Source organism: Elephas maximus, chromosome 7 (assembly GCF_024166365.1).
Source record: "Elephas maximus indicus isolate mEleMax1 chromosome 7, mEleMax1 primary haplotype, whole genome shotgun sequence".
NCBI classification, from domain to species: Eukaryota; Metazoa; Chordata; class Mammalia; order Proboscidea; family Elephantidae; genus Elephas; species Elephas maximus.
Window position 1 is genome coordinate 54,221,271 of NC_064825.1, and position 13,040 is coordinate 54,234,310.

A 13,040-nucleotide genomic window follows, 5' to 3' on the forward strand; every position below is an offset into this window, starting at 1 on the left:
CAGCTATGTGAGTCCAGAGGAGCCTCCAGCTTTACACCTGACCCAGACACTTGGAACTTGCCAGCCTCTACAGCCATGTGAGCCATTTCCTCGATATAAATCTCTCTCTATATATATCTGTATCTGTCTATCCAGCCTAAGGCACCCAGCGATTTGGGCACCATGTTCCTCTCCATACACATATCCTGCTGGCCAGTGTCTGCATGTTAGCCCCTCCCCTGCTGAACTGCATCATTTACAGGGTCAAGACTAGGCAGATTCGAGAATGTGTGGTAAGTGCTTTGTCTTCCCAGTGGAAACAATGCTCAGTTTGTGTAACTGATTGGGTGCTATGTTTACCAATATAGGGCTTCGCATTTATCTACTTTGTGGATACTTATTATGTAAAAGTTCCATTGATTTGAACAAAGTGACTTGAACTTGAAGACAAGAAAATTAACAGCCAGATTATCATATGAGTTTGGAAAAGTTGGTGTTTAAGAAAGAGAATGGGCTTGTGGATCACAATTAGATTTGAATCCTCATGCATTAATAATGCTGTGTTTAGCCTTAGGAAAGTTACTCGTTTTCTCAGCAACTGTGATGGTTAAGGTTGTGTGTCAACTTGGCTGGGCCATGATTCTCAGTGTTTGTTAGTTATGATGTAGTTTGGCAGTTGTATAATGATGTCATCGCCTCCATGATGAGATCGGCTATGAGCAGCCAGTAAGTCGAAAGCGAGTTTCCTTGGGGTTGTGGCCTGCATCCAATATATATGGACTTTCTGGCAAAGTTCACTGGCTTTTGCTTGCTCTGGATTCTGCTTGTCATCATCTGACCTCTGGTTCTTGGGCCTTGATTCAGCAGCTTGCTGTATGGCCTGCCGATCTTAGATTCATCAGCCTCCACAGCTGTGAGCCAGCAGCCTGCTGTCTGGCCTGTCGATCTTGGGTTCATCAGCCCCTGCAGCTATGTGAGTCAGAAGCCTCACAGTTGGGACTTTCCAGCCTCTACAACCACGTGGGCCGTTTCCTTGATATAAATCTTTCTTTCCTTCTCTCGCTCACTATATATGTATATGCATAAAAAAAAATTTTTTTTACACGTGTATATATATACTATATACACATGCATACATACATGTGCATGTATGTATATACACTTCCCTCCTTTCGCTTCTCTAGAGAATCTAACCTAAGACAGCAACTCTTATTTCATTTGTAAAATGGGAAAAACACTTCTCACTGACGTATTCCCAATAGGTAACGTAAGCACAAGCTTAGGGTACCAGAAAAAGAGGGACATGAAAACTAAGCTAAACCAAATCAAACAATGAGAAAACTACCCCTACAATGTACTTATCTAGAGAATTTCAATTAGAATATTTTAAAATAATCTATTTTAATTATATATACTTGTCTGACATTTTGAAAAATAAAATTTCATTTGAAGTATACATGAAGAAGACACCCTATCTTTAAATTTCCTGATTATGCCTGACTGTATCATCATAAAGATATGATAGAACTAAATGAAATAAAGCTTAAAAAGGATCTTTAATATGTATGAGACAGAGTGAGCAGTAAATAAATTTTTAAGTTCTCATCTCTTTCTGCCTTAGCTTGTCTTTAAAATGTTGGTGTAATAAACTTTGCCTCTCCTAATTCAAAAAGAAGTTGTAGAATCAAGGAGATCAAGAAAGGCAACAGATTATATTTGCATCTTAAAGGACTGTACTAATCAAAATTGTAATTGGTGCTGGTAGTGTCTTCTATCTCAAGAAAATTTGTTGTGAGACATGGAGGCGGGTATCTGTGTCACTTGTTAGTGATTATTGGTGGGGGTGATAGTTGAGATACTGTGAAATCTCTACTGCTCGATTCCTTTTGGTGGGGACCAAGGGGATGGCAGTGTGTTATCTGTGTGATTCCCAAGTATCAGGGTAACCCAATATACCAAGGCATTCAGATTTTGAGAAATCAGATTATTTAAGTTTATTTATCATTTGATAGCCTCCTCCAACCAGTATAGCAATTGAAGGTCACAAACCGTTATTTACATTGGCTAACCCCAAGATAGAGACACAGAAGCAGAAAAACTGATGATATTCAAACAGAAATGTATGATGTTGCAACCAACAGCACCGTGTAAACCTAATTCTAGAAGTAAAATCATTATGAGTCCAAGAAGATCCTGAGGGGGAGCAGGTAGCAGTGGAAGGTACCCAGGGCAAGACGCAGGGTTCTCACCATCTGCTGAATGACTGGAATGGCTTCACTTACAAGGTCAAAGATTCAGGTTTCCTCCAAAGGCTTGGCCTTCTCTGCTTTCCAGGGAGGATATGCACTTGAAGAGTAGGTTTTCCTGAAAGACTTTTAAGAGGATGAGAGCCTTGCCATGACTCATCTTGCCTGATACAACTAAATTCCTATTAGCACTGATCTGTTCACATGTGCAGGATGCCATAATTCTGGTGGCTATGAAGAGAAGTCATTCCTGAGACTTTTCCATGCTTTCAAATTATTATTTCACAAAATTTAATACAATCGTTACCAGCTATGGTGTTATAGTCTATGGTTCCCTGTAGACTGCCAGCAAATGATATGCCTGAGCCTATGGATTCTTTCTAATATCTTCCCTTATAAGGTACACAATCTCTGGGTAATGAGCCATGGCTATTTTTCTATAGGCAATGTGATCAGGTGCATGTCTGTTGGAAAGATAATCCTAGATGTAGATGAGAAACGAGGTCTGAATGGGATAGACTGAGGCATAATTCCCTCAGGAAGCCTTTTGGTAAAGCAAGAAAGATAGGACAGAGATCTGACCAAAGGCAATGGCTGTAGGGATGAAGAGAAGAAAATAAAATTTAAGTCACATAAACAAGGGGGAAACATGTTTTTGGTTGATCCAGATGTGTTTGGACCAAATAGAAGTAGTTGGCCTCCTTGGAGGGAATCATATGCAATCTAGGGCAGGAATATTGCTGTTGAAAGCCACTGGGCCTTGACTTTCAGTGACTTCCCTGTCAAGGCCTGCTTGCTGGGATGCTGACACTTCTGCAGAGGCAGAGGTGGCTCAGTTAATGGAAAGAGGCAGGGGCAGTAACTGGGAAGGGTATCAACAGGGAGCAGACAGCACTGTCCAGAAGAGACCAATGGTCAGTGGACCCCTACCATCCCAGCTACAGTGGACACAGGGTCAGAGGGGCCATGTTTCTTCCTCCGTCACCGAAACCAGTATTGAAGAAGGGCCGCAGAGGCCCAACAAAGGCACATTCAGAGAAAGTGTAGATGAGGGAGCCATGGTCAGTGATGTTGTAGAAGGAGACGGTGTGGTTCTCATAGTCCACGAAGATCCCAACTTGGCGAGGAGGAACCTTAAGGTCGAGGGAAGTCTGGGGGGAAGTGCCAGCCTCATATTTTTGTTTGTTCCGCAACCAAATTGTCCAGAAGCCATTCTCAGGGCTGAGCATAAATTGTCCCTTCCTCTTGACAGAGTGTCTACAAACTCCCAGATCCCAGGATTCCTTTCCGGTCACGTCTACCTCCCAGTAAAGCTTTCCAGAGTCGAAGCACTGGGCACCGAGGACCACGGGATAACTATCAAATCTCTCTTCATTTTCAGGCAAGTTCTGGGAGGTGTCTCCAAGCCTCACTTGTCTCCGATCCTCAGAAAGGATGAGCCACGGACTGGCTGTGTCTGGATCCAGAGTGACGTGTACTGCAGAGAGGGGACCATGGTCAGGCTTGGAGAGTGTGGGGTGGCTGGGGGCAGTGATGGTCAGTGGCCTGTGCATGTGTTAAACTTTGGGATGAGGATGAGGGAGTGACGCTGAGCCTCAGCGTGTGAGGAAACGGCACCCCAGCCAACTCTGGCCCTTGCCTTGACCTTTGAGGGAACCACTTTCACTATCTCCATGCTGCCCCACCTACTCAAACCTGCCATCTCTCCTAGATGCTGCTGTTCTCCCCCACCCTGGGCATCGGCTCCACATCCACGCTGTACCCTTCAGCTCCCCATGTGGGCCAGTCCCACAGCTCCTAGAGCGTGCCTCACCTCCGTGTGTCCTCAGCATCTTCTTCAGCCCTAGTACATGGCACTCATTCCTCAGGTCTGGGGAGGCAACGCCTAGCTCCTTCAGGTTCCAGGCCTCACTCCTGACGGAAAGAAAATTTGAGACCTCCATCTCCAATTTCTATCACATCCTTCTGGAACCCTAATGCCATAACCTCCCTCATGGATGACTGTGGTAATTTAATTCTACCCAAATTTACAAACATCTTTATTCAGTCCCTGGGGGTTGCGGTTGCTGATTACATGAGCCTCCACAGCATGCAGATAGTCCCTATCTCCTCTCCAAGCCTGATCACCCTTTAAGCACGTTCTACTGCATTTTACAGGCAAGGCCATCTGACATAGGCTAAATCACTTCTGTAAGGAACTCAAGGAGTCTCGTCCATGCTGTGGATCTTACTCATGGCTCTTGCGGGTTTGTAACTGGTTAAATTCCATTTAAAAAAGGAATCCCAGCAGGCTGTTGACTCAGAGCTTCCCAGAATTTTTCTGCTTGCCACGGCTTCACTTTGTGAAGACAGTACAGTCCAATCACTGTGGGCAACTCACCAACAGGGACGCCCATTAATTAGCCTTTTGAGACTAGAAAATATTTTATGGACGATCAGGTTCTTGAAAATAGGGAAGAGGATGGGGAAAACTTTAGCACATGTTTTTCTAACTCAAGAACCTTTTTCATAGGTGCATGTGCTTCTTGTCATCCCCTGCCCTTACAAAGAAAACCTCTCCTTACCTTTCCGGGATACTTTCAGCCTTCTGAGGAGAAAAGAGACAGAGAGTAAGTTGTGGAGTTACTGGTTCACCACTGAGACTTTGGTCCTAAGGGTGATGTGACACAAACCTGTGGTCCTAGGGCACTACTCTGCCCCATTCTAGGGGCAGAAAGCCATTTCTGACTAGCTTGGAGTGTGGGTGGTTGTGGGGTAACCAGGAACCTAGCATGGGTGTGACCTATACCTACAGGAAAGATCTTCAGTTTAAGGACTCAGACTCAGAAAATGAATGAGAAAGCCCAGATCCAGGGTGGCAGAGGGAAAACGGTCCTGGCTGAAGCCTAGAGAGAATCACAGGGAGAGAATGTCTAAACCAGGATCCCCAGAAACTGCTCTATCTCATTTGTGGGCTTGAGTTGTTTGGGGAAGAAGGGCTGGTTGGTCAAAGCTCTATCCTGTGCTGTACTTAATGCTGCCCCTCATTAGGTAAAATCAAATCATCTGAGAATATTCCGGTGCAGGGAGTTTGGGGCCCTCACATGGGAGTTGGTAGGCTCCTAGGCCGAGTCAAAACTATACCAGAAAGCTCAGTTCAATGTCTGGCAGAAACAAGATTTGGATAATGGGAAGAGAGCGCCTGTCAGGTCAACCAAATCAGATCAGCCTTTTTGCACAAGCCAGAAAGAAATGGCTTCATGACCACATCTGACAGAGAGTGAAAAGGTGTGGGAGAAGAAGAACTGTATACTTACTCCTCACTTAGTGATGATATCGTTATCCAAAATTTTGTATTTACAACAAGAGTAAAAAATCTACTATCCTACTATTTTACACATTAACGAAGTATGTCTGGCCGTAACAGACACCGAGGTGCGAGAGAGAGCAACGCTGGCTGTGATGGTTCAGGTTATGTGTCAGTTTGCCCGGGCCATCATTTTCACTGGGTTGGCAGTTATGTAATGATCTAATTTGGCAGTTTTGTAACAATGTAGTCATCCTGCATTTTGTGATCTGATCGTGGTCATCTTCCATTTTTACATAATGCTGATTTTCACATAATGACCTGGTCTTTGGAACCTAACCATGTTGATAAGTGAGAAGTGGGTGTAGAATGTGAGGGCAGAGGGACTTCTGAGACCATCTGGTCCATGGTTTCCCACAGTAAGGTAAACATACGTTGAATGCAAGATGATTTTAAGTAGAATGTTCAATGATGAACTTTTTAAAAATTGTGGTAAAATACATATAAACAAAGGTTACCATTTTACCCATTTTTAAGTATACAATTCAGAGACATTAATTATATTCACAATGTTGTACAACCTTCAACACTATTTGTTTCCAAACCTTTTCATCACCCCAAACAGAAACTCTGTACCCATTAAGCATTAACTTCCCATATCTGCATAACCATATTCCCCACCCCAGCCTGTGGTATCTACTAATCTACTTTTTATCTCTATGCATTTGCATCTCCTGGGTATTTACTATAAGTGGGATCAGGCACTGATGAATTTTTAAAAAATAGCTATGTATGTATTTTAATCTTAGCTCTACCTCTTACTATTTGGGTGGACTTGGTCAAGTTATTTAGCTTTAGTCTTTCATTAAGACTCTTAATGTCTCTGTGCCTTAGTGTCCTCATCTATGAAATGGGAATAATAGTAGCACCCACCTCACTGCATTCACATAAAGATATGCCTGGCATATAATATGTGCTATTTAAGAGCTTGCAGTTATTATTCTTATTGTTATGAAATAAATTAGAATAAAATATAAGTAACATATCAACAAGGAGCCCTGGTGGTGCAACAGTTAAGCACTTGGCTACTAACCAAAAGCAAACCCATCCAGCAGCTCCATGGACAGCTCACCTGGCAATCTGATTTCATAAAGATTACAGCCAAGAAGCCCTATGGGGTGGTTCTACATCACTATGAGTCAAAACTGACTCGATGGCACATGACGACAGTATATCAACACATAATTTCTTGGCTATTATTGCTTAGGACAAATTTCCTTTTAAACTAAACTTAGACTAAAAAAGTGAGACAATTTAAGGAAGAATAATATGTTAAAATCATTTAGGCTGTTCACAGAAGTAGCAGAAAGTATAAAGGTGATACATTTACGGCTAAAGTTTGGAGTATCCATGTTATTTAGTCCACTTCCCACCCACGCTGTTTTACAAATGAAGAAATCAGGTCCAGGAAAGGAAAATGACTTAACCTGGAGTTATGGAGAGAACTGACAGCAGGGCCGGGGCTGGGCTACTATCTCTTGATTTTCAGTGCAGTGTTTTTAGTTATATCTCATTTATTAAACCCTCCCCAATGGCCAGGCACTCATCTAAGGACCTTAGTGGATTCTTTCACAAAAATGCTTTGAAATATATAACATAATACTCATTTCACATATGAGAAATCTGATGCTCAGAAAGATTAAAGGATTCTCTCAAAGTCACTCCCCCAGTACATGTCAGGCACTTACCAAAGATGTCCATTTCTGTTCATTGTTGCATGGAATAAAAACCAAGCTAGCTGTCATCATGTCACTTCTGACTCATAGCAACCTCATGTGTGTCAGAGTAGAACTGGCCTCCATAGGGTTTTCTATGGCTGAGTTTTTTTGGAAGAAGACTGCCAGGCCTTTCTTCTAAGGTGCTTCTCAATGGACTTGAACCTCCACATGTTAATTGTACCAGCCAGGAACTCTGCCGCATGGAATATTCCCTCCTAAGTTTGTACCATTCTATACCTTGAATGAAAACCATCCGTGAATCCCAATTCGGTTCATTTAAGAATATTCCAAGGACCAGGTTTCCATTTGCTCAAATGGTAGACCCAGGGAACTGTTTTTTCTCTAGTTACTCCTTGAATCTCAGAGGTAGCCTCTCCCTGGTCTCACCTGAAGCAGTTCCGGTACTGGGCCCCGACTCCTCTTCTCCAGCTCTGAGATCGGCTCCTGCAGGGCCTGGCTTTTCTGGGCCATTTGGGCCTCAGTCTCCCCCAGGATTCTGGGCTGATCTCTCTCATCCTTCTCAAGTTTCTGCAGCTGCCTCTCTTCTTCTTCAGCCGGGAAGTTTCTCTGCTGCACAAACTCTGCGTGAATCCTTGGTTTTTGTGTCTCAACCTTTGTCTTTAGTGGTAAGGGGAAGAGAGGTATGGTTTTTATCAGAATAACTCAAGGTTCAAGGATGGAGGGTGTTGGTACCTACTTCTATCCTCTGCAGATTCATCACTCTGGTTATGTCTGGGGACACACAAACAGAGAATCTTGCTGGGAGACTAGTGGGTAAGGCATCTGGGACTAAGAGAGGATTGGGATTGGTGGGAGCCCACTGAAGCTGGCCCAGAATCATACCTGTATCAGCCTACGACACCCAAGACTTTTCTCAACCTCTCTTTCAAAAGCCAGTCACCTCTCAAATGTATCCCTTGGCCTTCATTTCTCTCTGAGCTGTTAAGAGACTAATACCTGACCCCACCCCCCAACAAGCTCGCACAGAGAGGCTCACAATATCATTTCTAAGTCATGGGAAAGGGAAGTTTCTGGAATATTCTTTGCCTGCCCTCTTTTGCTGGTAACTGGAGAGTCACTGCTTCCTATTGCAGCCTGGCTCCTCCCTCCCTCACCACAAATCTTCCTCTTCTGGGATTTGTTGTCCATGAGCTCTCTGCACCTCTCTTAATCCCTGACCTGCCCCTCCTCCACTAGTGTGAAACTCCTTCACCAGTGTGAAACAAGCTTTAGTTCTCTGTTATACTTTGGACCAGCGATCTGGACATAGTCAAGCAACCACTTGCTGAAACTGGTTTTCCTACTTCAACCCTTAAGCCCATTCCTCACAGCCTTTGCCATTTCCTACAAGGCATAGTGGTTGGGCTGCTCTCTTGAGATACCTTTGTCCCAGACACCAAGCACTGGTACCGTCATCTGCTGTGATTGAGCTCGGAGGAGCAGGGAGCTTTAGGGTATGGTTTCTTCCACTCTACCCCCTCTCCTATAGATTCTCAATCTTTGTGTTTGATTGGAAGCTCTCTTTCTAGCCTCCTTCATTCTTATTTCCCTTTTTCAGGAGACAAGGAAGATGGCTGGTTCTCAGACAGTGAGATATACAAACTCTACAGCTATTCAGATAGGTATAGCTGAGCCCACGAACTTGACTTCTGCCCAGACTTCTGATCTAAGATCCCTTTCCGGGTGTGACCCTTGCCTTCCAGGCTGCTCTCTTCTCAGCAATATCGACTTCCAACTTCACAGGTAACTCCTGGTCTCTTCTCAGCTTCTGTAATGCCACCGGGAACTTCTCCTGCAGAGAGAGACAGCAAGTCAATCCCTAACCAGACGAAGCAGGGTGGGGTAACATGGGGTGGGGGAAGGTCGTCTTGGTTCTTAGAAAAGCCTGGGTGAAGAGAAGGTTGGAGCACTAGAGTTTTGAGTGAGGTTGGAATTGATGAATGGGAAGACTTCAGAAAAAGTCTGATGTTTTCTTGTAGACTAGACCCACACTGTTGGGATGGCAGGGGTAGGGGGCGTTCTCACTCCTAATTAACCAGGAAGCCACAAGGAAACATGATCCTTGCCAGATTTTCCCACAGCATATTCCCTACTCTTGGGGAATGAGAAGGTTGTGTTTAGTCTGCAACTCTCCACTTAGATTAGACATGGAGGGAGATTCCCTTTCTTTCCCAGTCCTTCAACTCCAGAGGCCACTCTCTCCTATCCCAAGCTGTGGAGAACAAAGCACTAATCAGGGCCCATCTCCTTTTTACCTGCTCATGCTTTGTGCTAAGGCCTCACCTGGTCCTCATGTGCAGCTTCCTCAATAGGGATCCTGGAGTGGTCACGGTGTTTCCGTGACTGGGCACACACCCAGCAAAGTGCTTTTCCATCTTCCTTACAGAACAGGTGAAGTTTCTCTCCATGCACCCTACACTGATCCCACTTCATGGTGCTCTGGTCCATTTGTCCAAGGGTGTCCACCAAGTTGGCTAGCTGCACGTTAGGCCGGATGTTCCTGAGCAGGAATTTCTGCCCGCACACAGGGCAACTACTGCCGCCATCTTTCCCGACCTCAGAGATGCATTTTTGGCAGAAACTGTGGCCACATTCAATGACCACAGGCTCCACGAAGGGATCCAGGCAGACAGAGCATGTTACGTCCTCCCACATCATTGCCAGGGGCTTCGCTGAGGCCACAGGGGCAGTGTTCCTGTTAAACAGCACCACGGAGATCTTGTGGGGGACTAGTGGGGAGAGGAGGAAAGGAAAGAAGATGGGAAGGGTTGTGTGAGAAAAATAAAATGATTCAAAGGAGGACATGGGGGTGGTGAACAGGAGGGGATAAAAACAAGAAAAAGCAAGAACGTCAATCTGAATAACAAGGGCTTCTCCTCCATAGTCTGGTCAGACAGAAGGGGAAACAGTCTTCAAAAGAGGCAAATATAATTGTCCAGAATCTCAGAGGTAAAACTGTTTAGAATTATGCTTTCATCATGTCCACCCCAGCTTAAATCCTTCAAAGGGTCTCCATTACAAGCCAAGGGGAAAATAATCCAACTGCCTGGGAGAAATGACAAAAGGAAGGAGGAAGGAGGAAAGGAAGGAAGGAAGGAAGGAAGGAAGGAAGGAAGGAAGGAAGGAAGGAAGGAAGGAAGGAAGGAAGGAAGGAAGGAAGGAAGGAAGGAAGGAAGGAAGGAAGGAAGGAAGGAAGGAAGGAAGGAAGGAAGGAAGGAAGGAAGGAAGGAAGGGAGGGAGGGAGGGAGGGAGGGAGGGAGGGAGGGAGGGAGGGAGGGAGGGGAAGGAAGGGAAGATGGGATGGAAAAAAAAAAAAAAAATCCTGTGCCCAGCTAGGGGCTAACCCCATTCAAATACATCAAGTTGTCTGTTGGGGCAGGCATAGTAGCCAATTTGACAGGAAGGGAGGTCCAGGTGGGAGGTACTGAGTCAGAGGGCTGGGCCTGAATATAAGGCTGCGGGGTTTCCAGCTTTCTCACTAGTACCACTTCTACCAATTGCCACTTTGGGAGTCCTTCTGGTGATTTCTTTTTTAAATGAAGATTTCCCTCAGGGCCAAGGCTTTTTCCATCCATCTTCTCCCATCTCAAGTAATCAATCAGTGATTTTGCTGAAAAGTTAATCATAACAATAAACTAAAGTAGTTGCCTGAATGATAGGGACCTCTTTGTGTCTGAGTAAGAACTGTGTTCCACAGGGCTTTCAATGGCTGAGTTTTTCAGTAGATTGCCAGGCCTTCCAAGGTGCCTCTAAAAGACCCAACCTCTGGATAGACTCAAAACACCAACCTTTCAGACTGAGCCTCTTAACCCTTTGCACCACCTAGGGACAATTCATTCCTCTTTACAATAATGGCAGGAGTCAAATGTAGAGATATATATGTATGCATATACACATGCATATATACATATACATGTGTACATCAATAAACAGATGCAATAATTTGCATAAAGTTACATAGACTAAAATGAAAAAGAGGAAGGAACAGGGAAGAGGAGGAAAAAATTTAGGAGTTTTGCTTTTGAGGGGTAGGCCAGTGGGGGAAGGGAGGCTACAGTGTGCACTCAGAAGTGTGGCCAGCACTCCCTGGGCTCTTCTCTTGACTACCTGGTTCCTGACTTCATTTCCTCCAGGGCACTGACCACCTCAGTCTTGGAGCAGGATACATCCTAGTCCAACGTCCTGAGCAGCCCTGTCCCTCTCACTTGCAGAGGTGGATTTTTGGAGATAGGAAAAAAACCCAGTGCAGTCGATTGGAGATAGGGAAATTCCGTTTCCAGGTTTGCTGGCCCGCCCCACACTGGGCTCCCCTGGGCCAACCTCCGGGCTACAATCCCGGGTCTCCAAGGTTCGCGCGGCCCTCCTCCCCTGACGGGCGCCGGCAACAGGGCGGCCTGGCTCCCGCCGGCTAACTCTGCGGTCACTTCAGAGCCCAGCCTCCTTCTAGGCAGAGGCGCCCGCGCGGGAAGACCTGCTGGGTCGACCAAGTCCCGCAAGGCAGAAGGGGTGGAAGGCAATCCTCAAATCTGGGTAAGGGGAGGCTGGGATCCCCCAGCCTGCCAGCTTCACTCACCTCAACAGGGCACTCGAAGGCGAGGGTGGACTCCTGATTCCACAGGCAATCTTCAAATCTGGGTAAGGGGAGGCTGGGATCCCCCAGCCTAGCCAGTTTCACTCACCTCAACAGGGCACTCGAAGGCCGAGGGTGCACTCCTGATTCCACTTTCGATGAGTCAAATAAAGGGGAGGAGAGTGGGAGGAGAATTGAAGGGAGGGGAGGAGAAATGGGTGTGGAGGGAGAGAAAGAATAGCAGCTGGGAAGGAAGACAAGTGGGAGGGCAAACGGGAAGAGACAAGGAGGAGTTGGGGTGAGAGAGGGATTAGAAGATTCTGAGCCCCTAGACTTGGGCATCTTGGAAGCTGGGGTTGAAGGAAAACTCAGCAGCACTTCGTCCTAGGCTCACGCTCTCCCATTATCAAATGTAATGTCTCTCTTCCATTTCCCCCTCCCTCCTCTGCGCAGCTGTGGCTCAGAGTCCCCTGTAGTCTCTCCCTCTTAAGTCCTAGATCTGAAATCACTCTCTGTGGTTTATGCGTCGTTTTCAGACCTTCTCCCCTCCGCGGCAGCTGCCCACTCTAGAGGAGTGTGTCATGTCCCGCCCTAATTGCCTGTGGGGACAAAGTCAGCTACTGGGGCATAAGGAAGGAACCGGGCTCTCAGAAAAACGGGTAATTTCTACTACCTTACAAATTTTTTTTTTTTTTTTTTTTTTTACCCTCAGTGAGCGTCAGGGACACAGAAACTTCTGTGGATCCCTTGGTTAGAGCCTGGGGAATGGGAAGGTGAGTGGGCTCTGTGGAGAGTGGATCCTGTCATTCTGTTTGGCTGTTTGGTAATAAAAGTGATTAATCTACCAAACCATTACACCTATTTGGCTGCTTGGTAATAAATGTGATGAATCTACCGAACCATTACACCTATTGGGTTGATTCCATTAACATAAACAGTCCCTGAAAGCAGAGTGGAAACAGTGAAAAAAAATCAAAGAAAAAAGACACCCAGAAAATGACTGCTTCACATCACTGTAGACCCTTTGTTGTTTGTTGCAGGAACTGAGTAAGCCTCTGTTGGAAAGAGAATGGGTATGAGAAGAACATAGGTTTCATAATAAGGCAGACACGGACTCAGTCAGTGCGGACCCTCCTATTTATTAGCTGGATGCCCATCTCTCTGAGCTTCAATTTACTCAT

The 13,040-nt window shown here is 45.5% G+C and overlaps 1 protein-coding gene across 1 annotated transcript; it reads right to left on the reverse strand.

Moving 5' to 3' along the window:
- Positions 1–2,285: 2,285 nt before the first annotated feature.
- Positions 2,286–12,263, reverse strand: LOC126079919 (E3 ubiquitin-protein ligase TRIM21-like). Its single transcript, XM_049891275.1, has 7 exons — positions 12,254–12,263; positions 9,573–10,018; positions 8,986–9,081; positions 7,677–7,907; positions 4,790–4,812; positions 4,039–4,139; positions 2,286–3,702 (listed from the first exon to the last, which is right to left on the reverse strand). The coding sequence occupies exons 1-7, from the start codon at positions 12,261–12,263 to the stop codon at positions 3,164–3,166; spliced, it is 1,446 nt and encodes a 481-aa protein (XP_049747232.1). The 3' UTR covers positions 2,286–3,163.
- Positions 12,264–13,040: the final 777 nt, after the last annotated feature.

Excerpts from the sequence above, each read along its gene's own strand:
- LOC126079919 (XM_049891275.1), bottom strand. Across the intron at positions 7,908-8,985 it reads AGAAGAGAGCAGCCTGGAAG|ACAAAGGTTGAGACACAAAA; the intron begins GCAAGGGTCACA and ends TTACCACTAAAG. Across the intron at positions 4,813-7,676 it reads CAGTACCGGAACTGCTTCAG|AAGGCTGAAAGTATCCCGGA; the intron begins GTGAGACCAGGG and ends TTTTCTCCTCAG.